Source organism: Podarcis cretensis (assembly GCF_951804945.1).
Source record: "Podarcis cretensis genome assembly, chromosome: 5".
In the NCBI taxonomy this organism is placed as follows: Eukaryota; Metazoa; Chordata; class Lepidosauria; order Squamata; family Lacertidae; genus Podarcis; species Podarcis cretensis.
In genome coordinates, this window is record NC_137174.1 from 30,893,210 (window position 1) to 30,918,856 (window position 25,647).

The window sequence follows — 25,647 nt, forward strand, 5'->3', positions numbered from 1 at the left end:
ACCAAATAGAAATCAATTGTGACCTTCCAGATTAAGGGAATATTAAGGTCCAGGGAGTATTAAGGTCTTGAGTCTACAACTCCAGAAGTTTTCTCTTTCTGCTACAAGATTTGGTGGCTACTCCATCGCTATTGGCTCTGTTGAAAGACCAATTTCATCAGGCTCTTCCCTTGACTGTCATCTAGCTGCTTAGTTTATAGGGGGAGAGAGAGAGATGGAGCTCTTCTTCTAGATTGCAAGCCTGAGGGCAGCAGGGACTCTCTTGTTAGTGATATCTGTAAGCCTCTCCCGCAGTCTTTTCTTTTCCAGCTGAAGAGCTGGTTTAAGGAAGGTTGAAGAGAAAGCAGCAGACAAACCTTGCTCTGTGGCTTTTGAGAGTCAGGGTACTTCTAGACAAGGGCTTAATTTGCAAATGGGCCATTGAAATATTGCAAATGGGTTTGTTGATAACCATTTATGTTTCCCTTACCTTAATCCAGGGGGGACAATTGGATGAAATTGGGGGAATAAGAATTTAGGCTGGTGTTTCGATACTCAGGACACTGTATGGGCTTTGCAACAACAACAACCGCAACTTGCATGCAGGCATACCTGGCACTAGGGGAACAGAGGAGGCAAGCACACCGCAACAAGGAACTCAAACTCTCATTTGATTACCTCCCCCCCACCCTGGCCTGGTCTCTGTCATTAATATATACTGTTATTTTTCTTTCAGAGATCCTAAAATGTGGGACACAACTTGCCTACCTAGAAAGACACTTTGCTCCTTCTGTCGCCACCCTCCGATTTCCCCCTGGTGCCACCACTACATGTATAAGAAGCAACAAAAGCCCTATACGGCCTAGGACCCTCGTACCTACGGGACTGCCTCTCCTAGTATGTCCCATGGAGGACCTTACGGTCCTCAAATAAAAACATCTTGGAGATCCCGGGCCACAGGGAGGTTAGACTGGCCTCAACCAGAGCCAGAGCTTTTTCAGCCGTGGCCCCGATCTGGTGGAACGCTCTGTCACAAGAGACTAGGGCCCTGCAGGAATTGATATCTTTCCGCAGGGCCTGCAAGACAAAGTAGTTCCACCAGGCCTTTGGCCAAGGCACAGTCTGACCCCCTCCTTTGGTAATCCTCGCAGAACTCTAGCCCAATGGTTGCCATTAATTTGACTCTGAATTGATTTTAGAATGTATTTCAATTAATTGATTGTGATTTTATGTAAACTGTGTTATTTTTACTGTTGTTAGCCACTCTGAGCCCGGCTTCAGCTGGGGAGGGCGGGATATAAATAAATTATTATTATTATTATTATTATTATTATTATTATTTATTAATAACAATTCCACAAGAAATATTCATCTGGAATCACCGTTCGATAACAACACACACTACAGTGTTAATACTAAAACAGAATTAAGAAAAATATATATCAGGAGAACCATATCCTGTGCTCAGAGCAAGAACATACATTTTGGGAAGCGTAAATGGAAGGCACTGTTTGTACTTACAAACACCTCTATGGTGATGGGGACAGTACTGTTGAGTGGTGGGATTCCTGCATCCTTAGCCATTACAGTCAAATAAATAACACCATTGGGAACTTGCTCATAATCCAGAGGGCGGACAACGCTTATCACTGAAAAGGCAAGAAGCCTGTGTTGGCAATTATTGACATTAGGCATTTTAAAAGTCGAACCATAATGCACATACATGCACTGTATTGCACTCACCTCCATAACCTTCAGACAAAGTGATGTCAAAGTAACTTCTGAATGCAGAAGCATTCACAATGCTGTAAGTGATCTGGTTGTTCGGAGGAGAATCTTCATCTGATGCCTAGGTAAAAACGGAAGAAATAATTTAATATTAATCTAATCTACCTACCTGCTGTTATTGGAGCATTTAGATAACAAGATCTTGTAGCACAACCACCAAGTGTTTAATAAAATAAATTATAAATGTCATTAATAAACAAAAGTGTGAAAATTCTTATGGAGTTTGGCCAAGCCATGCCAGCCATATTCTTTGTTGGGGAATTTTAATGCTCAGGAATGGCTCGCTGATGGTTCCTCAACAGAAGCTAATGCTTGAGGTATAGAGTTCATCCCTGGAATGTGAGACGCATTGGAGGGAAATTGGTGTATAGTTCCCCACTCCTGAACCAGGTTGGGACTGATCAAACATCTATGTGTGTGAATTAAGTCTCAGTAACAGCAGTTTTGGGAGAGAAAACAAGAGAGAGAGATGGGATGTAACCTGAAGGTGCCATGGGGTGCAAGTACTTTTCTGAGGGTCTGACATGGGGAAACAGATTTGCCAACTACTATAGGGAAGCTCATGCTTCTTGCCTCCAGCTATGCCCTACTTGTATATTTATAAATGAACCAAATGCTGCAAAAACACTATATGCCTATAGTGATCTCTTCTCCAAAAGGAAGCCTAAGTGTTGTCCCTGGAACTTTTCCCTCCTCACAAAAGTGTGAAATGCATAAATGCACGTTAGCTTTAGTTGGTTTCTCAGGTATTTCCCACGAAATTCTAGCAAAATTCGCAGCATATTCTGGGTAGGGTTGCTGATTTTCTTTTTTGTTTTTTTAGTGCTCCACTTGTCAATTTTATTGTGAGGAAATCATTCTTTCAATGAATAGAGACTGATTAGGTTCTACATGATACTGGAACAGGTGCTATATAAGCAATATTGCCCAATCCTTCAAGAGCAGGTCTAATGTTTGGGAAGGAAAAGCTAAGTTGCCACTTTGACTAGAGGGCTGGAGCACTTCTCCACCTAACGAATCCGCTCCTAATGACGGGCTGTGGAAGATTTTCTGGCTGGGAATAACTCTAACTGGACAAACCAAATAGCAGGCTCAGGCCTTCCTGAAACTCCCTTGCTCACCAAGTGAAACCATTTTGATGGTGAAAACTGCCTGCCTACAAAGAGTATCAGTTTATCAGAAAGGAGCTGTGCAGTGTGAAAACACTCTGAAGATCACTTTAAAACCACACACACCCTGAGGCTACTCTAAACAGTGCTCACGGAAACATGTAATCTTTATTGCCTCCCAGAAGGGGAAAGCTTAGGATCGTATCAGCAAGATACAGGCCAACTGCCTTCCTCCCAAAAGTCACTCTCTTGAATGACTGAAAAGAGAATAATGTAAGTAATGAGTGCATTCAGACGAATCCTTTCTTTCTAATGAGCATATGCTTTTCAGTCTGCATTTAGAGCAGCTCAAATAATGGAAAATCTTCCCGACTTTCTTCCCTGCTCTGCTCATTGCTTTGTGTACATTTGTGTAGCTTGTGCAAGCTTTGTAATGCCAATGAACAAGGGCTGAAGCGGGATGTGCTCTCAACTCATGCACTTCAAACACATCCAAATGGAAGTGCTGCTCCTATCAGTAAGGCTACATTTTCCTTTAATGGTGCATTTATGTTGCTGCAGCTTTCACAAGAAACTCCTAAGTGAGGAGGATACAGGGACTCAGGAGTAATGGGAAGACAGCTCTCCCTGCTTCATGTGCTCTGGTTACTTAGACAAATGATAACACCCTTCCAATCCCGTCACTGAAATTCAGAGAGCCTCAAGGGAATTCCCAATCACTTGGAGGGCAATGAAATCTGATTCAGTAAATCCTGGGCCTGAAGCATAGTGAGAGCTACCTGAGTCACCTCATAATGAACTCATTTTCCCTGTACGCTTTCTTAGAGGATTCTAAATAAAAAGCTCAGGATTTATCCCACAAACCTGCACCCCTCTCCAAGCAAGTTTACTTATTCCAACTCAGCCTTGGTAGCAAAAAGAGGAAGGAGACGCTTGTAGGTCTAAATTCAGCCTTAAAAACAAACAAACATGAGCCGAGCTTCAGTTCTCATTTTAATGTGAGCTTCTCCTCATACACACATTTGTATGCAATTTTGCCTTATACACACATTTTTGCAAAACAAAATAATCTGATATAATGCATTTTGACTAATATATGCATTTTAATGCACACTTTATCTTATTTTAAAGTCTGGCCATGGCTCAGTTCCCACATTGTTTTGGAAAGTGAGAATTAGGTGTATCCAACGGAATCAAATTTATCCCTAATTAGGAGTGGCCAGGCTCTAAGGCTGAAACTTACAAGGCCTATCAGGTTTCCAGCTTGGCCTCCTTGCCACCAATTCCTCCTGCCCTCCCCATTGGCAAGACTCTATTTGCTGGGTGAGTGTGGGTATGTGGATTAGCAAGGAGTAAGCGACTCATTTAGAAGTTGGATCTGAATTCAGAGGTGGCATGGGCTCACTTTGTAATGGCCATGGCTTCCTGAACTGGACAACCTCACGTTCAGAACCCCAACTACCTCTTTCAAAAATTCGCCATGATATCTAGTGAAGTACATAGTAAGGCAGAAAAGATGGGGAGCAAACACCAAGAACTGTGGAGCATGGTAGGTTGCAAGAGTCATATAAAACATCTGAAGGAGTAGATGGAAGGGATTCCAAGCTTTATCCTTCTCATATGCCTGACTCCTATTTCATTTCTGTTTAATTGCCTCCATGAGCAGTGCTGTGTTCTTGTGGCAAAGCTTCTCAGCATTAGAATATCATCACTGCTCTATTACGTGTAACCAGCTAGGAAACTGAAGAGACAAATAAAGTGCCTGACCCCTGCTAAGAATGACTATTACCAAACTGACTACACATGCATACAAATGACCAACCACTGGCCCAGTCCACAAATAACACTAAGCCAAACCATTGCTAGGCATGAGTGACCAAATGTGTCTACTCTGGGAGGAGATTGTGGCTGCTTTGTTCCTCTCCATTTGTTTTGCTGCTGTGCTAAGATCCTGTGCTAAGTTGTGTCATTTGAACCTGGGCTCGTGGCTTATCATTCTCCACACAAACCATAGAACTGAGGTTTGTCCTATGACTTACAACACATTAAGCCAAGCCAAACCACAGCTTTGCACAGTGCAGCAGCAAAAGGAATGGGGAGGAGCAAAGCCATCAATCACAATCTCCTCTTCAGGAGCCCACTTATTTACTCATTCACACTAAACCGTGGTTTGGCTTAGATTTATGCATAAGCATATCTGCACCTGATGTAGAATAGAAATCTTCCTACATTTAGCAGGATAAGACAAATGAACCAACTACTCCAGGGTGACCAAATTCACCTCAGAGTTTAGTTATTTCTCTGAGTTCTAGCTCTTCCTCACTTAGACTCTGCAAATTAACCACTGCATTTCAGCATTCTTATTACTGGTCTCACCCCAAAGCTTCTTCATCTATATATCCAATCATATGACCTCATAAACTCTGTCCCTGCCTTTCTCAGGAAATCTGTATAAATCACATGACCAAAGTTAGCCTATTAAAAATTTCAGCCCCTCTCTCATAAGTCTTCTAAACATAAAGAGAACTCAAGAGTTTTTGTTGTTTATGCTTTTAGTTCCTGCTCTTGGTGCCTGATAAATGATTTCCAAAAACACATCATTTAATTTTTTTAAGAAATCATTTGGAACATATGCAAAAACATCTCAAGGAAGCCGCAAATAAATAATGGGAGATAAAATGAATATAATTATTATATAACCAGCCTTCCCCCCCTCTTTTTAATCTGCCTCTCATGGCTTATCTGAATCTGTTGTGAAAGCTGATCAATAATGATGATGCCCCAAACCTCTGCATACTATTATCCCTAGTGGAGCAGGTGTTTTCTGTGGTATGCCATAGGGCTACTGTCAGGAGAGGGAGTGCCAATTTTCTTTATGCAGCTTGTTTACCTTCCTCCTCTTGAATACTGATGAGCTAAAACAGGGGAGCACGTCTTGTAAAAATAATTGTTTCCTGAGAACAAAACGGTCACCTTACATTTGGGCATTTTTCTGCACCCATTTGTAAAATGGTACAGTATATACTCTCATAATGGGGCGGGTGGCAAGGGTTGAACAATGTAGGGGGGAATGATGCTCCCATTCCAATCGGCATCTGACTGCAGATGTTGTTCCTCTCCACATTGCCATAACTTTCGGTGAGATTTGCGTTGAGATGGGCATCCCTACAAGAGAGGGCATGGCTTGGTTGCTTCAGCAATGAGGGCATATTCCCTTCTCCTCACAAGCAGCAGATGATTAGCAGATGAAAACAAGCGTGGGGAAAAAATGAAAGAAAAGAAAATGGGAAAAGCGAACCACGTAAAAAATCCAAAGGACACTACCCTAGAATGTTCAGGACAGGTTTTGTCTCTAGTGGATTGCCCCCCTCCCCACAAAACAAACCCATTTCTGAAATGGTGATGCAATCTGTACACTTGATGAACATTTCTCAGAACACATTGCCTGCAAAAATAGTTCCATCTGGACATAGAAGAAGAAGAGTTTGGATTTGATATCCCGCTTTATCACTACCCGAAGGAGTCTCAAAGCAGCTAACATTCTCCTTTCCCTTCCTCCCCACAACAAACACTCTGTGAGGTGAGTGGGGCTGAGAGACTTCAAAGAAGTGTGACTAGCCCAAGGTCACCCAGCAGCTGCATGTGCAGGAGTGGAGACACAAACCCGGTCCCCCAGATTACGAAGCTACCACTCTTAACCACTACACCACACTGGCTCTCATGGTTTCTAGCAACATACATAGCGGTCATGTTGGTGGCCTTTAATTTAATGTTCACTCTACATATTCTGGACACATGAGATACATATATCTAAGCCACAATTTCTTACCCTCACACGGACCACCTGAGTGACTGAAGGCTCATTTTCCCGCAGAGCCCCCAAATAAGAATCCTTCTGAAAGGTGGGGACATTGTCATTGACATCCAGGACGTTAATTCGGACTCTCCCTGTGGTCTCTTCCCCACCTCCATCTCTGGCAATAACAGTCAATGTGTAACGCTGGGTTGTCTCGAAGTCCAGCCGGCCAATCAACGTGATTACACCTGTATCCTTGTCCAGTGAGAATCTGGAGACAAAAACAGCAAATAAATGCTATTTAAGGAAACCTACCAAGTCAAATTGCACACCTGGAACCAGCAGGGGGAAAGCAGATGGAGCTGGAGGCTAATTTTTAGCAGGAAAGCAGCCAGCAAGGAAAGGGTTGAACACCACATGTCCCCCACCGACTCCTCCATTCAAGAGATGCAACCACCCTAGGCTGCTTTCTCATTATAAAAGCACACATATGTACATTGGGACATCATTGCACACATTAAATGGACAGAAAATCTCCTCTGTGTGTGAACAGAATCCTAGTTATTCCAGTCAAGAGGCAGAGACCTCAATGAACCAACTAAGAGATCTCAAAGGGCCTGGTGAGCCTTCCTTATGATTTGGTAGCATTTTCAGGAGTTCCCAAACATTAATTATCTTCCAGCCTGGCTGCCTGATAAACAAGGACCTCAGTTCTGGACACTCCAATGCAAGGCCAGTAACCTTGGATGCAGGATGGCCAGAACTTGACAGTTCTGTTCCATAATTAGTTTGTAATGTGAACTACAGCATTTGCTCCATAAATAGTTCATACATAAACTTTGCATTGGAATTTACATTGGGAATAAGGGGTGAAGGGTGGAACCAAATCAACCTGACCTGAAGGTTGAAGTGGGAATCAAAGGCTGTTGCGGGGAGGAAAGGGGCCTGCTTTGAATCATGCCAGGTGGGTGCAGAGCCCAGGACACCCTAGAAGTTAGCCCCTGCAATCTCCACCCTAGGGGTGGGAAGAGACCAGCAGTGACTCCTATTCACCAAGAGGCCGCTGTGAAGGTGGCATTGGGCGGGTGGCTGTTGAGAAGGTGACAGATCTTTTTTTTTTTATATAATATTTATTAAATTTTAGTTTAACAATAAAATACATAGATAATAACACAATCTTTTCCAATATCCACATTTCATATTCATCTTTGGACTTCCTCACAACCCTTGTTCCTGCTTTCTAAACTCATAAATTTTACCAGCAAATTATTAACTTGGTTTAATTCATATAATATAATTTTCCAATATTAATATCTCAAATTTTGGGATTTAACATACTCTTATTAAAACTTAATCATAAAATGTTACTTATCCAAAATTTATCTTTTCGTCTTCCAATTAAATTTAAATTTATATTCTTTATAACTAGTTTGTTGAAGCCATGTTTTTGCTAATCTTACATCTTTCTTAACATTCATACAATTTACAATATTTTTGTAGATAGTCCTTAAATTTCTTCCAGTCTTCCTCCACCAGTTCTTCTCCCAGGTCTCGGATTCTGCCAGTCATCTCCGCCAGTTCCATATAGTCTATCAGTTGCATCTGCCATTCTTCCAGTGTGGGTAATTCTTGAGTTTTCCAGCTTTTTGTGATGAGTATCCTTGCTGCTGTTGTAGCATACATAAAAAAGATTCGATCCTTCTTTTGCACACTCTGACCAACAATGCCTAAGAGAAAGGCCTCTGGTTTCTTAAGGAAGGTATACTTAAATACCTTTTTCAGTTCATTATAAATCATTTCCCAGAAAACCTTCACTCTAGGGCAAGTCCACCAGAGAAGGTGACAGATCCAGTCTCCAAGGAGCGTGCCACAATGATCACTGGTACTGTGGCAGCAGCAGCAGGCGACACATTCCTTGGAAGCTGGGTCTGCTATCCTCAGCTTGCCTCATGGGTGGGCCAGCCCTGCTCCTTGGACAGTAAACAGTGATTTTCTTTGCTTGGTTTCTTCAGCGGGTTTCGCCAGCAAGCAGAGGAGAGACACATTCAGAGCAATCCAGAACTAACAATTTTGTTAACTGGGTGAATACCCACTTTCCAGATCAACTCTCGGAAAACATACGATGATAGAAGATCCTTATCTGTTGTCATAGTTTTGCATGAGTTTAGCTGCTATGAAGGAAGGAAATGCACACTATAAACAACAAGAATCAGAACCACACTAGGATAAATTGAGGAACCCCTAGAGATAGCAGTGGTACTTACCTGTCAGGATCATCACTGAAATAATAGCTAACTTTCCCATAAGAGCCCACATCATTGTCTGTAGCCTAAAAATTAAGAAAAGAAATCAATGCTAGTAGTAAAAATATTTATGAGAGGGAAATCTCATAGTATATTAAAGCATATTTGAAAATCATGCAAGAGCATCTAATCAAAATCGAGTTGGCCTAGGGCAAAACCATTAATCTTATTAATAGTATCACTTTTTTCTTCTAAGTTACATATCCATTTCCTGGCACCACCACCAGTTAAAACTGCATAGAAAAGAGAAAGTGTAACCTAGCCAGAATCAGCTTGCAATAAATTTGTTGAACTTTCCATTTCTAATCACTCTGATTTGGGGTACAAATTGAGCCCATGTGGGCTACGGGGCTTATTTCTTTTTCAAAGTTTTGTAGCTAGTTTATTACACTTCTTCAATGCATATTTCCAAAAGGGACTCGAGGAATCTCACAGCAATTTAAAATATACTAAAATTAAAATGAGAAGATGATACAAAGCTGTATAAGCAGTATCACCACGTCAGACAAAACGTCCTCTTCTCTTACTCCTCAGCTCCGCTTAACCATCTTGACTTTGTGAGTCCTCCATACCTTTATCCTGAACAACTGGCATTGGCAACAGTTATCACCACCTATGCATCGCTTCCAGAAGGCTACATTTTATTCCAAATGCATATGGTAGGGAGTTCTGTGACTTTTATAAGATGATAGGATTACTTTCTTCACAGACTACTTTCTTCATAGGCAAAAAATCTAGTTTGGTATCCGTGCCCCTGTTTTCTCCAGTGCAACTGTTATTTCCACTTCTATAGTTCTGCAACCTTCAAAACCATTCCTGTTGGAATTCTTAAGTAAAAATATACTGCCGCTTGCACACCATGACTTATTATGTATGTTCTCTGCATGCAGAGAATTACTGATGTGAAAAATATACCCGAGTCAAAAACCTGTAAGGTTGAAAAAGTCAAGGAAAACAGCCATGAAGGCCCAGATACTTGAATTTCATAAGAGCATAAACAGAAGGAAGATTTAAAAACTCCACATAAAGGAACTTTATTTTAGATAAGAACTGTAACTTTGTCATGGATGAAAGTTGTAAAAGAAAACAGCCAGGGGTGTTTCTGACAAGTGTGCTATTTACACAAAGGAGCCGATTCAGGTAACTGGAGTCAATTCTCATCTTTAATGACATGTTGATGTCATCAATGATCCCACTTTCATATGTGATGAATCAACTCTCACACCTCAGGAATAAAATGTTTTTTGTCTCTTTTGTAAGAAATATATACTTTTTTGTGCATTCTGCCATTTCCATGGAGAGGCTGTCTCCCTTTTTGGACTACATCTCCCATCAGCCCCAGCAGGCGTAACTGTACTGTAATCTAAAACATCTGGAGGATGCCAATTCTATGAAGGATGATCTAGACTACCAAACCCCGAAGAGGATGTGAATCTCAACAGGTGCTTAAGAAAAAGTATGCTTTATTGAGGAAAGCACTCCTGCTTACAGTTCTTATGTATGCCTGATGTGTTTGGAGTATAAATCATAGGAATTATCATCCCTTCTTTATCTCCTGAATGGGGAGTTCCTTTGTGTTTTGGGAGAGCACTTGTGATATGAGCCTCTGATAAGAGTGGTTATACTTGAAATGCACTAAGCATAATAGCTGCTTTTATGAATAAAACATACTTTTTTTCCTCAGCACATTTTGAAGTTAACTCCTCCCGTCACCTTTTGTATTTGAAGCCATACATGGGGAACATTGGAGTCTGCATGACAGCATGAATCTGTTATTAGTACGGATTACTGGCACATTCCTTAGATTTTGGTACTTGTAAAGAATGAGTGAATGTATACACACACATCCACGCACATATTTTATTTGTATTTATGATTAGGGATGTCAGAGGAATCCTTTGAAAATAAGACATCCAAGGTCTATTTCTGCACACCAATTTGATCCACATTGCTGTACTGACTTACTGAGAAAGCTACTTATCTAAGTCTCCACAATAATTCTTTTTCCTGCTACTACTACTATTTGTTACCACCCCTTCACTCTAAGGTTCGAGGTCAGATTACAGATTAAAAACAACATTTAAAAATTAAAACAACTAACCATGAATCTTTGAGTGGTTTTAAAAAAACAAAACAGAACAGGCATACATGATATATAAATAGACACAAAAACTAGTTTGCAAGAAACATTACTTATGTATTAATTAATGTATACTGGTGCCTCTTTGCTGTTCTTGTTTCTTAATGCTGACAAATCTAACAGGCCTACCTATTGCATTATCTTTAAGAGGGTACATACAGGGAAGGCAATTAATCTGTAAATATATATTGATATGTCTTGTCTATTCTGGGCTATGCAAAAATCTGTATATTTTTGCAACAGAGGACAATGAAAGGGAACACAGACTTACGCAATACACACACATACACAACTGCAGTTGAAAATGTAAACTGAATTAAACCAGATGGAAGTGTCAATGAACTGAGGAATGCTTGTACATCCTAATTTATGATAATACCAAGTTAAATCAATGGGATAGTTGTCACTAACTGGTACAAGGGGTATAGTTGATTACGAAGTTCTGTTGTCTCTGTTGTTCACAACTTTTCTAGGAGTGCTACAAGTTAATGCATAAGGAACAGTAAGGGAGACAAGAGGGAGTCTCACTCTCAGTAGAATCTGAGACCTTCATCACCAGGATGATGTCCTTGCAAATCTTATAAAGCCATGACAGATTTCACAATCTGGTCATGGCAAAAAATAACAGCAGCCTTCCCAGGAAAGCGGGTAAAGCTCACAGTGTCACTCTTCGTGAGCAAAGCAAGATTTGTGGGTGTTTTAAAGTCTCGGCTCTAATGAATATATAAAATATGCATGAATGGCAGCAAAGGCAAAGGGGACAAATTTGTATTTTAAAATGAGAAATATGGAATAAAATACCAAACCATCTTGTTTTTTAACTTATTTTCTAAATTGATTTCTGTCTGAGCTTCTTAGAGGATGATGGATGTGAGTAAAAGCAGTGTAAAAAACACACACACTTCATGCCCAAATTCAAAGGGCTCAACGAGTTACATATACTTGAGAGTTCTGCTCTAACTTTCTTTTATATACCTTTGGCCTTGCCTGTATTTGAAGAGACCATGATGAGGGGACCACAAAAGTTTGGATCTTTTTCTATTCTAAGCTTAGTGATGGTAGTAATGGCTGGAGACAGAAGCAGGGGATGAAGGAAGTGGCTTCAACAGATGGAGCCTGAGACAGGTGTAAGTGAAAATATAGAAAACTATGTCAGAGAATCCAGCTATATGTTGAAGACCTTTTCAACCTGCTGAGTTGCATGTTTGCATCACTTCTGGTTGAGCAGCATTATTCCAGAGCACACGTTACATTTAATTATATACCTTCTATATAATATTTTATCTGTGTAAAAATGAAACCTTAATTGTAAAAAAACCCCAACCACAACCAATATGCCATTAGGACTTAACTTCTCACTTAGATGTTAATCTCATTTTAGCCCCATGACTTTTTTTCCATCCTGAATTTTCCGGAACTCATTTATGTCACCTCTCAGGTGGGCACCATTGACATTCTAAGAGAATGAGGGAGGTGCTCGGGGTGAGTTCTGTCACCTCTTTTTCTAGAAAAATAGCAATGCTAAGCCCCCCGACCTTGATGTGCTTTTTATTGTGCCTTCACAATGACTGGTGGTCATAATTGTATTGTGAGCTCAATATCAATATTATCTGTACCTTCGAAAATTTTGGGGCAGATATGCTACTTTGTTTTAGTGCATGCCTCACAGCTTCTGTCAGGGGTTCAGGAGCAGAGGCACAGGGAAGAGAGGAGATGGAGAGCGAAGGGGAAGAATCCGAGGGGAGCGTAGGAGAAGAGGACAGTGGACCGAGGGATTCCATGAGCCTCTCCAGCGAATCGGAAGAATCACAGAAGGGGGCGCCAGTGGCCAGGGGTAGGGGGTTCCCAAGGGGAACGCCCCAGGAGCAAGGGGGCAGCAGGGACTCCCAGAGCAGTAGTTGGAAATCAGGACCAGCTTCCCCACCAGAGCAGAGTGGGGGGGAAGAGTCCCAAGGATCGGGGCCAGTGCATTCCCCACCAGGGAGAGAAGATAAGGCAGGGCTGACCACACCTCCATCGGAGAGTCAGACAATGGAGGGGAGGTCAGATCCGGCCAGTATCCCGGAAGAGGGAAGCAGTGACAGAAGTAGTGTAACGGTCAGGAGGAAGGTCACTGGGTTGGCGCGAGAGGCAAGTTCAAATGTACAGGAGCGTGGGACAGCAGAGAATGAGGATTGGGAACCGGGTCCTAAAGCCCGCAGGAGGGAGGGGGAGGAGCTAAGCGACTCAGCGTCGGAAGAGTCCAGAAAGGGCAATGCCCCAGCGGGCAGGAGGACCCAGAGGAGGAGAGAGCAGCGTAAAAGGTGGAGCAGGGCTAGGATCTTAAAAGGTGGAGCAGGGCTAGGTGTCATAGGGGAGGAGACTCAGACGGTACTTCGCCGGTCTAGGGTTTAAGACGTAGAGCTGCGCGCTGCAGCTTTGAAATGGAAACTGAACCTCAATAAAGACTTTTGTACATAACGACAGCCTAGCGTTGGTCCTCTGTGAGCTGGGACCTAGAGGCAGCTCTGACAGTAAGTACCGTCTCCCTAAAACCTCGCAACGTGAGTGGACGCAGCGAGGGGCGAAGATTGGTACTTCGCGAGCTCACGAAAGCAGCACAAGATGACTACCGAAGAACAAATGGCAGCCCTGCAAAACGCAGTGACACAACTTAACGCAGAAATACTAACGTCCAGGAGGAGAGAAGAGGAAGCAGCTGCTGTCTGCAAGGATCTGCAAGCCAGATTGGAAATGTTGACTAAACAGGGGCTACCGGGAGCTAGACCAGAGGGGATTGGGCTGGGAAAGAGAGGAGGCAGCCTGGTGTCTCATTTCGATGGGAGTCTGCAGCACTATCCTAACTTCAGAGCAGACGTGGTTTTTGCGCTAAAGTTACTGGAGAAGGACTTTAGAGATGAGCAGGAGAAAGTAGGCTTCATACTAACGCATCTCCATGGAGAAGCTAAAGCGTGGTTGCGCAATCTGTGGAGAGATAATGATCCAGCCCTCCAAAACGCGAATGCCTTCATTAAGGCAATGGATGCTTGTTTTTTATCAGCGATAGATGTAGATGTCGCCAGAAAAGAGATACATGGATTGAAACAAGGCAGAGCCACTGTGAGGCAATATCACTCCCGCTTTTTTGCATTGGTCAACGCGCTGGGATCGGAAAAAGATTCAGCGGCCGTCAGGGACCTGTTCTGGGAGGGGCTGAACGGGGCTGTGAAAGACGAAATCGCAAGGGGGGAGAGACCCCAGAGCACTCAAGAAGTTGTCCAGAGAGCGCTGACGATTGGGGTGCGTCTGGAAGAACGTCCCTGGAGCAAAGACGAAGGGCGTTGGGGACGCACACCAGCGAGAGCACCTCCTTTCTTTCCCAGGGACTCAGCGCGCGCTCAATCCACGCCTCCACTGGGAGGGGGAGAGGAGCCGATGGAGATAGGTGGTGCCAAGGCTCAGTCAGCAACCAGAGCCCTAACACCGGGAGCAGCCAAAGTGAAGCCTCCTAGAGGGAACAGGAAGTGTTACATCTGCGACAGTGCTCAGCACATGGCAAAAGAGTGCCCCCAGAGGCTCCACAAGCACACTGCAGCCTCAGCAACAGTAACAGAAGCAGTTCAGCAGAGAGAACCACAGCAGGGAAACGACGAAGTCTGGCTGGAAGCAGAGCCACTGGGGCCCAGCCAGACGAGTCAGTGAAGCAGTCCCCAGGAATCTTACAGCCCACAGACCCCCTCCCGCCCAAACCAGTGGTGCAGCTCACCGCAGCACTCCAGCTTCCCAATGGGCTCACCATGGAAGTCCCTATTACCATTGACTCTGGTAGCAATGCAGACTTTATAGGAGTGGATTTCATCAAGCAACATAGCATAGCGCTCCTGCCTGCCACGATGCTCCTAAAAGTAGTGACAGTCGATGGAAGAGAATTGCTGGGGGGACAGGTGGTACAGCAAACGCCGCCGATGGTGATGCGAATTGGAAATCACCGCGAAGTCATCAGCTTCAATGTCACCCACCTGTCAGACACGCCCATAGTATTAGGCATGAGCTGGTTGGACAGGCACAGCCCGGCATTGGCATGGTACCAGCGTAAATTGACCTTCTGCTCCTCCTACTGCGCAGAACATTGCATCATAACTAACCAGGAAGACGAGGGGCAAGAGGATGACCCACAGCTACAACTGGGCATGCTGCAAGCGGTACCCGACAAGTACAAGGCGTTTTTGGAGGTCTTCTGCGAGAAGGAAGCGGACAAGCTGCCTCCCCACAGACCCTACGACTGCAAGATTGACCTCCTGCCGGGGGCGACACTGCCGACAGGAAAACTGTATTCCATGTCTGAAGACGAACTGCAAGAGCTCAGGGAGTTCATAGATCACAACTTGAAGCGGGGATTCATCCGGGAATCCAAAGCAGTGGGGGGCAGTCCTGTGTTCTTCGTGAAGAAAAAAGACACGCTCCAAAAGAGGTTGGTAGTTGATTTCAGAATCTTGAACTCGAAAACCAAGCCCACGGCTTTCCCAATGCCCAAGATCGACGACTTGCTCGCGACGGTGAGGAAGGGACGCATTTTCACCAAGTTGGATCTACGAGGGGTGTACAATCTTATACGCATGCGGGAGGGCGACGAGTGGAAGACGGCCATGTTTACGCCCTTGGGCACCTATGAATATAGGGTTATGCCGTTTGGTTTACAAAATGGCTCCCACTGCTTCCAAGCCTTCATGCATCACGTGTTAGCGGGGCTCCTCTACAAGAAGTGCGTCTGCTTCCTGGACGACATTCTGATCTTCTCGGAATCGCAGGAGGCTCACGAGAGAGATGTCAAGGAAGTCCTGCAAAGACTACGGGAGCACAGACTTTACGCCAAACTGGAGAAGTGCCAGTTCGACATGACGGAGGTGGATTTCCTGGGCTACAAGCTGTCCGACAAGGGAATCGCCATGGACAGCGCCAAGGTACGCTCGGTACTGGACTGGAAAAGCCCGCGCAATCGGAAGGAGGTCCAGAAGTTTGTCGGCTTTGCCAACTTTTATCGCAAGTTTATCAAGGGTTTCGCTATGCAGACGGCGGCCATCACGGACACCCTCAGCTCCAAGAAGAAGAAGTTCATCTGGACGGAGCAGGCGGAGCAGTCCTTTCAGAAACTCAAGCGTCTCTTCACTTCCGAAGAACAACTGCTACATGTGAACCCCAGCAGACCAATGAGGGTTGAGACGGATGCCTCCGACAGAGCCGTGGGGGCAGTCCTGTTGCAGCAAGACCCGCAAGGGGATTGGAGGCCGTGCGCTTTCTACTCCAGGAAACTCAGCAAGTCGGAGCAGAACTACACCATCTGGGACAGAGAGTTGCTGGCCATTCATGCAGCCTTCAAGGCGTGGCGGCACTTCCTCATCGGAGCCAAACACACAGTGCAAGTTCGCACGGACCATAAGAACCTGGAATACTGGCGCACGGCGCGGTTCCTGAACCAGAGACACATCCGCTGGGCGGAGTTCTTTGCGGATTTCGACTTCAGGATAGAATATATCCCCGGAGACAACAACATCATGGCTGATGCGCTATCCAGGAAGCCGCAGTATCTGGAGGAAGCAGCACCGGTAGCGGCCAAACACATTTTCGCACCTAAGGCGTGGGCATGTGCTTCGGCCACCGTGGACCTGGAAGCAATACGGCGCGAGCTTCGAACGGATTCCTTCGCACGATCCAAGATGGAGGAGGTGCGCAGTGGCACAGCGAAGGACGACGAGTTCCAGATACGCGACAGACTGCTCCTCCGCAAAGGGGCCATCTACGTGCCGGGAGATGAACTCCGCGTGAGAGTACTGCAACAGCTACACGACGCACCCAGCGCCGGACATTTCGGCAAGGACAAGACGGTGGAATTAGTAGCCAGAGACTTTTGGTGGCCCAAGATGCGGGGAGAAGTCGCGGATTACGTCACGAGGTGCGACACATGCCAAAGGGCCAAGCCAGTACACAGACCGCCAGCGGGACTGTTGGAACCGCTACAGACCCCGTCCGAACCGTGGGAGAGGGTGGCCTTGGACTTTGTCACTGATCTGCCCAGCTCGAGGGGCAAAACAGCAGTACTCATGGTAGTCAACATGTTCACCAAGATGGCGCACTTCATTCCTTGCGCGAAGGTGGCCACAGCGGAACAGACAGCCAAGCTGTTCATAGACCACGTGTTCAAGGTGCACGGCCTGCCATGGTCTATCCTGTCCGACCGGGGGCGCCAGTTCATCTCGAGTTTCTGGCAGAAGCTGATGGGGATCCTGAACGTCAAGGTCAACCTAGCGTCGGCAAGACACCCACAGACCAACGGACAAGCGGAGAGGGTCAACGCCATCATGCAGCAGTACCTGAGATGCTACGCGAACCAACAGCCCTCGACCTGGGTGGACTACCTACCGCTGGCCGAGTTTGCCTACAACAACACGAAACACGTGTCCACGGGGGTGACACCGTTTTTCGCCAACAATGGGCGACATCCCAGGGCCTTCCCGGGCTTAGAGAAAGAGGGGGAAGGGGAGCCGCAGGGAGCAGAGGCATTGGCAGAGGAGTTACAGGAGGCCCATGAACAGCTCCGAAGGCAGTTGGAGCTAGCTAAACACGTGTACAAGATGCAGGCAGACAGACACAGGAGAGTTGGGGAGGACATACGGGTAGGGGACTGGGTCTGGTTAGCAGCCCAGGCAGTGCCGGCCAGATCCTTAGCTAAGAAGAAGCTCGGACACAAGCAGCTAGGCCCTTACCAAGTCGAGGCACAGATCAACCCAGTGGCCTTCCAGTTGACACTACCGGAGGGATCCAGAATGCACCCCGTCTTTCAGGCCCTACAAGGCACCTTACAGGTTTCAGGCGCCAGGGACAGCTCCTAGCCTGCTTAGAGACGCACCCACGACAGGGGGGTCGCCGAGGGCGGGGCTGCTCAACGAGATCACGGAGATTTTGGACTCAAGATGGGGGCAAGAGGGGGTTGAATATCTCCTCGCCAGGGAAGGTACCCCGGCCAGCGCCAACAGCTGGGTACTGTACTATGCGGTGGAGGAGCACTACCTCAAAGACGAGTTCCACGCACTCTTCCCACACAGGCCCATGCCGGAGGATTATTTTGACGAATATCTTTTCACACCCACACTTTCAGCCAGCACGTTCCGGGGCTTCTCTTCAGAGGAGGACATGGCGCCGGAGACTAGCTCCCCAGAGGGGTCCCTCTCAGGGTTTGGCACAGGCGGCTCTTATTGGTGGGAAGATCAACCTGTGGCGGGGTGGCGCAGAGAACTGCCGAGCGGGCCCGCGCACGCAGCGTCACCCCAGGCGACAGGGGGAGAGGGGGTCATGGACGTGTTGGGGGAGGATCCGGGGTTCGAACACACCGGCAGAGAGATGGAAGCTGAGGAGATCGACGTCGACGAGCCCGTTGAGGACTGGCCGGATCTACCCGGCTGGAGGCACACCACGGGGGAAGAACTGTATCCTGCACTCACCCCCACAACATTGGAGCACCCAGAACCCACACCAGAAGAGGGGGAGGGGGGAAGGGGGGGCTTCAAGGGGGGGATGGATGTCAGGGGTTCAGGAGCAGAGGCACAGGGAAGAGAGGAGATGGAGAGCGAAGGGGAAGAATCCAAGGGGAGCGTAGGAGAAGAGGACAGTGGACCGAGGGATTCCATGAGCCTCTCCAGCGAATCGGAAGATTCACAGAAGGGGGCGCCAGTGGCCAGGGGTAGGGGGTTCCCAAGGGGAACGCCCCAGGAGCAAGGGGGCAGCAGGGACTCCCAGAGCAGTAGTTGGAAATCAGGACCAGCTTCCCCACCAGAGCAGAGTGGGGGGGAAGAGTCCCAAGGATCGGGGCCAGTGCATTCCCCACCAGGGAGAGAAGATAAGGCAGGGCTGACCACACCTCCATCGGAGAGTCAGGCAACGGAGGGGAGGTCAGATCCGGCCAGTATCCCGGAAGAGGGAAGCAGTGACAGAAGTAGTGTAACGGTCAGGAGGAAGGTCACTGGGTTGGCGTGAGAGGCAAGTTCAAATGTACAGGAGCGCGGGACAGCAGAGAATGAGGATTGGGAACCGGGTCCTAAAGCCCGCAGGAGGGAGGGGGAGGAGCTAAGCGACTCAGCGTCGGAAGAGTCCAGAAAGGGCAATGCCCCAGCGGGCAGGAGGACCCAGAGGAGGAGAGAGCAGCGTAAAAGGTGGAGCAGGGCTAGGATCTTAAACTGGTGTCATAGGGGAGGAGACTCAGACGGTACTTCGCCGGTCTAGGGTTTAAGACGTAGAGCTGCGCGCTGCGGCTTTGAAATGGAAACTGAACCTCAATAAAGACTTTTGTACATAACGACAGCCTAGCATTTGTCCTCTGTGAGCTGGGACCTAGAGGCAGCTCTGACAGTTTCCTCCTGGAAACCCACAATTTTTCATACCATGAGTATTCTTCTTGCCCCCCACTCTTTTGTGAGAGAGGTATGTTTCTGGTTCTGGTTTTGTTGTGCTACATGGCAAGATGGTTGCTCCAGACAGCAGTAATACAGTAACATTGCAGAGGCATTGCAGAACAACTAATAAAGCAAACTTTGTGGACAGCCCAGCATATATCCACCATCAACGCACTATTATTGCATCAGTGAGATGTCACATAATACACTTGCAAAAGAACACCAATTTGGAGGTGCCCTGAGATGGATGACACCATATGCTTTACTGCAGGTGTGTGTACGCACACACACACACATTATAACAGACACACCACTGTTGAGCTATCATCAAGGACCTTTGCACACGGCTCCACTTTCAAGTGAAAATTCTTGCGATTTTTCACTGTACGTCAAATAACAAAACCCATTCTGATTTTGGGAAGCACAGCGCATTAATAATTAAACACAGGCAAACACATAGCTGCTTGTTCTTTAACTGCATAATTTCACTGAGGGGAAAATGCTGTTGCAAACATGTTAACGGGTCAGTGCCCCAGTTTTGAGGTCTGTCAATTAAGATCAACAATCTCTCACGAGTTTATTGAAACCCAATTACTTGTCTGAACCCACCAATTGGCTAAGGGATTACAAAGCATCAGAATAAGAACGTTTCACAGTGAGTTCCAAAAGGCCAAGTTAGGAGGGTGAAATACCATAGTGTGGCTTTTAAGGGACCTTTGCATCTCAGGGTCGGCCAACTATTTGATATTTAAGCATTTTGTACGATAAGCTTAGAAGATTTGAACTTTGTTGGAAGGAGATCAAAATGTGCCATCTGCTTGGTTTTTCTCTTTCTCCTCCCCTGCCTTCCCCCACAAGCAACCAAAGGCTTTCTCTTCCTTTAATTGTACCGTCTTCTAGTCAGCAATACTGCTGCTTGGTTTGGCAGCGGTTGCCTGGTAGGATGCTGATGTACCTATCAATTTGCAACCCTTCAATCCCATGCAGCAGACTTTCCAGGTGTTTAACCTGCCCTGCCAGCTGGAGGCTAAGAGAGTTGCAATTTCCTCTTGGGTGGGTTATTGTCACAGTATGGCCTCGCAAAATCAGACTTCGGTTTTCATTGGCTCCAAACATGTCTTTGGGAAAAGGGTTCCTTGTATCCTTGGATAAAATGTGTCACACCTCATTAGGGAGAAGGCTAACGAGCTGGTCATGCAAGATGGCCACTTCCTCATGTTCAGTCCTATACTTTCCTTTGGCAGATAGCTCTCAGGCTGCTGCAAGCTAATGTGGCTGGTTCATCTGACTGCAGGTATCCAGATGGTCCGTCAGCCAAATAGTCCCTGGAGAACAAGCCATTCTGCAAAAAAGGGGCCCGATTTCTGGGTACAACTCTATGCTTCATGTTTACCCCCCCCCGACAAGAGACAGAGTCTAAAATCTCCATAAACATTATTAGAATAATTTTTAAATTATAGACTTCTCAGGCATAACCACCCACTCCAGTCTCCTTTTTCTTTGTTGATTGTGGGTGCATTCATTGCCAGACACAATATAATAATGGTTGCCAGTTGCAATGTAAAAAAAGAGACATGAGGGATTGACCAAATATGATCCCTGTGCTCTGAAACAGTGCTGGCCTTCAGCACCAAGGCTGGAGAAAGACAGTAGTTTTTAAGGAAGCTGAAACTAGTGGATATGAATAGGTATGGGCACAACAAATGGAGGTAATACAGGATGCCTTCAACTTTTAGGTTTTGATCCAGAAACAAATCAGCAACCAACAGAGCTCATGTAGGATTTATGTTAGATTCTTCCACAGGCAGTGTCCAATAAAAGCTTGGCTGATATCTTCAACTTGTTAATACTACAACCTGTCCCTTAGCTGGGAGTTTTAAAAATGGCTACTGTCATTTTATAGTGCGCACCCCTCCTTTTGGGAATCAACGAACTAGTACTGGCTTCCTTCTCATGTGTATTCCATTGCCTTGCATTTTAAAACAAGCTCGACGGACGCATAAGGCAGAAATATTGCCCTTGGAAAAAGGAATGGTTCAGCACTTAAGAGTGCTTAATTCAAACCAAGCAACTTAGAGAATGGGAAAACTCTCCTACACTAGACTTCCCAACCCCTCTTGCTCTCCTGGCTTCAGGGATAGCCGCCAGAAGCCTCCGGAGCGCAGCAGGAGCGCCCGCTGCGCTCTGGAGGCTTCGCGTTGCTTTCGCTGAAGCTAGGAGAACAAGAGGGATCAGTGTGCACCAATCCCTCTTGCTCTCCTGGCTTCGCTTCGCCGGAGAGACACTGCACAGCTTTCCCTCTCTGCACAGCGCCCCTTCAGCGAAGTGGGAGGAAAAATGGAAGGGGCGCCGCTTCGCTGAAGGGGCGCTACACAGAGAGGGAGAGAATATTTTTTTTCTTGTTCTCCTCTAAAACTAGGTGCATCTTACGGTCGGGTGCATCTTATAGAGCGAAAAATCTGGGAGATCCAGTTGATTAAGAACAAGAAACAGGTTGGCAAATTCTTTAAGTAAGAACACTAGCCTTCCAACATGAGTAATTCTAACATTTAGGCAAGGCTATACAATGGTTTTAAATCAATAATAATAATAATAATAATAATATGCAGTTTCACATACAGTTTGTCCTTGGCTTACGGATCACGGTTTCTTGGGGGGGGGGGAGGGGAAACGACAAGCCTGACTTCACATGTTATGACAAGTTAGACTGCAGCTTGTTTCTTTCTTCCACAGGCAGGAGGCGAGGCAAATGCATGCATGCTAAACCACAGTTTATGTTAAACTATGGTTTAGCATTGCATGGAAACCAGGCCATAAGCCAATCAGCTTGTTCTGTTAAAAATGGGATGGGCACCCTGGATCATCACAAATTACTTTATGTAGCGTAGCATATGCCCATTCTCCTAATTTCCCCCCACACCTTGCAGGTGTCCAGAGTAACCAAGCCAACCCTTTGCTTCTCATTTAGTGCAAGCATGGTGCAAAAGGACAGGAACAAGAAGACAAGTAGGCTTTCCAAATGTAAGGATTGACCATTGATGAGGTAATGATTTACACCCAGCTTGATGATGCTATTGAATGTTGGCATTACCCACAACTGATTTCTCCATTAGGCTCCTTATAATTGCATTTGTAAGAACGTGTTTTAGTGATGGACAATGCTAGAAGCATAATTTTCTTCTATTGACATCCACATGGGGCGGGGGCTGTAAGAAGAAGAAGGTTAAAAGGAGGTTATGTGGTGCAAGGTTGGGAGAGTGGCTCTATGGAGCCCAATCAGATTAATTCACAGTCCCTGGAGGAGCTGAAGCTGGGCTCCACAAACTTCCTAACTTTTGCAATTTTTCAAGACCTACTAAGCCATCTCAGAGAAAGCGTTGCTAGACATGCCTGATTCCTTATCTTTTTGAGAGACAGACTGACACACACACACAGAGAGAATTTCACCAGCTGCTATACCTTCCAGTTGTAGAAGCACAAGGGCAGCAGCTTGTTTTCTCACCCATTCTGCCAGTGATGGATCTGCCATTTTACCTGGGACGGCAATAATGTGCGTAATCATCAGACTCAAAAACATCATTGCACTGCCAAGGCAAAATGCATTTGACACATTCAGGCTGTGATTGTCTTGAGATGGAAAAAGCAATCCGCTCTCCATCTCGGTTCACTTGAGGTCCAGCTTTCCCAGAATAAATTCTAAGGGATTACTTTTGATTTACATCAGTGTAAAGTGGATCAGGATCAGGATGAGTGGGGCCTTTTAGAAATTGAAGGAGTTACTAAGTCATGGGATGCAGGCTCATATGTCTTAGTGAGGTAACATGGGAAATAATGCAGGTTATTGTTGTTTGACAGAAGGCAAGGAAGAGAAGTCAGAACACACACTTTGGACACCTTTAATTTTGTGGCTATTGCGATTTTTCATTTCAGCGAATGCCTGCTTTTCTAGTAAAGATGAAGTTTCTTAGTGGGTCATACCCTACACAAAGAGACAGAAAGCCAACAAGGAATCTAAATCCAGTTTTCAATGTCACCAAATCCCATGGATTTACAGAGGGTGGGATGCTTACACTGTCAAGATAGCATAGGTACTGTGTTGCATCTTTGCCACACTATAGAGGTTGAAGACATACATGTCCCCATGTTTCTTTCTCCTCTGTTTCTCACATAGTTCATTCAAAACAAGGCACACAGCCAGGGATCCTAGACTCTGATGATGATGATGATGATGATGATAATAATAATAATAATAATAATAATAATAATAATAATAATAATAATAATAATTTATTATTTCTACCCCGCCCATCTGGCTGGGTTTCCCCAGCCACTCTGGGCGGCTTCCAACAATAAAAATACATTAAAACATCAGTCATTAAAAACTTCCCTAAACTGGGCCGCCTTCAGATGTCTTCTAAATGTCAGATAGTTGTTTATTTCTTTGACATCTGATGGGAGGGTGTTCCACAAGGCGGGTGCCACTACTGAGAAGGCCCTTTGCCTGGTGAACTCTTATATCTCACAGTAACCTAGGAAGCTGCCCTACACTGAGCCAGGTCATTGGTCCATAAATTTCAGCACTGTCTACACCAGTAGCCTTTAGACTTCAACATGCATTTGGGGATCCATCTCTTAATTATTATTATTATTACCATATATATGTATGGTGAGAGAGCTGCTGTTGTTGTGACCCACTTTAGAAAGTTCATTTCAAATAATTCACAGATCCAAACACGCATGGAAGTATTCATGAAACATGGAACAGCATACGCTCCTTTTGAACTGTCAGTGTGTTCTTGGTTTATTGTGGTGCCTGCCATAACATGGACAATAAATTTTTAGTGTTTCAAAGTAGTCTCACCTCCATACATGCAATGATCAAAGACAACCTTTTGCTCCTTATAGCACTGCTATGAGGACACTACATCTCATAATAATAATAATAATAATAATAATAATAATAATAAACTTTATTGTCATTGCCCCCTCTCGGGGACAACGAAATTACTTGGCTGCTCCATCCACCCAGGTAGGGCACTCCACACAAAATCAGAACAACTATAAAGAACATAAAGGTCTTCCTAATCCATGATCCAGGTGACAGCAATGGTGGCAGCAGTACTGGTTCCTGTTGCCCTGACCTATTCATACTAAGTCTCACTATGGCAACTAAGTAGTTCTGGCACAGATCCGCCTGCACAGCAGTCAAACATTTCTGCAGGCCATCAGAAAGTGCTGCAAACCTTCCCTGGATATTCCCTGTTGGGAAAGTGGCTAAATCTGATGGATATGATTGGCCTGGGTATTATTGGGATATTTATTATTGCTCGGTCACAAGCAAAGCTATAGTGCATGCATTCGTAAGTGCTGACCTCTGTGCATCTCCCTTGCATAATTCCCTGCACTTCTCAAGCATGCCTATCTTGCACCGAACTATTTCCACATCTATTACACGTGCAGATCATTCCCTCCTCCTCCTTCTCCTCCACCCCACTCCATCCGTCATCCACTTGCGATCAAAATCAGCTCAGTTGCAGCTGCTGCCATAAAACCTGCTCAGAGACAATAGCGGAAGGCGAAGCTTTGGAGCAGTTCTGCTCTTGTGCACAAATCTGCAGAAAAGGGCATGTCGTACAATTTGTTCAGGAAACAATAGCAATGTTTGACATGTCATAAGGATTGATGGAGCAGAAATTTACATGGGAGAATGCATTTTTAAACAGCTCCATGGAGCCCTGGTGCTTTGCCGGTAATGGTTTCGACATTCATCATCCACTGAGCCCCCATTGAATAACTCCTTAAAACTTCGTGAGATAAGCTCTACTCATAGCTGCTTCAGGGAAGCGTAAGATGTGGTGGTGGGGTGGGGGGAGAGCCGTAATGAAGGAAGGCAACAGTTTAAAGAGACAGGAACAATGAAGAGATATACTAGGAATACTAAGATCTTGAACACACTATGTCCACAATTATAATGACTATCACTGCTCATGACTCCCGAGACCACGTTTACAGTTAAATTATGCAATACTTTCTGTTTAAAGGTAAAGGTAAAGGGACCCCTGACCATTAGGTCCAGTCTTGGCCAACTCTGGGGTTGCAGCGCTCATCT

The 25,647-nt window shown here is 45.5% G+C and overlaps 1 protein-coding gene across 1 annotated transcript in view; it reads right to left on the minus strand.

The window, feature by feature from the left end:
• Window positions 1–25,647, minus strand: part of CDH23 (cadherin related 23) — a 398,468-nt gene that overhangs the window by 155,574 nt on the left and 217,247 nt on the right. The window contains exons 14-17 of the mRNA XM_079976255.1: window positions 8,937–9,001; window positions 6,706–6,943; window positions 1,723–1,828; window positions 1,501–1,628 (exon numbers count right to left, since the gene is read on the minus strand). Of these exons, the coding sequence (XP_079832381.1) occupies window positions 1,501–1,628; window positions 1,723–1,828; window positions 6,706–6,943; window positions 8,937–9,001 (537 nt within the window). The remainder of the gene's footprint in view (window positions 1–1,500; window positions 1,629–1,722; window positions 1,829–6,705; window positions 6,944–8,936; window positions 9,002–25,647) is intronic.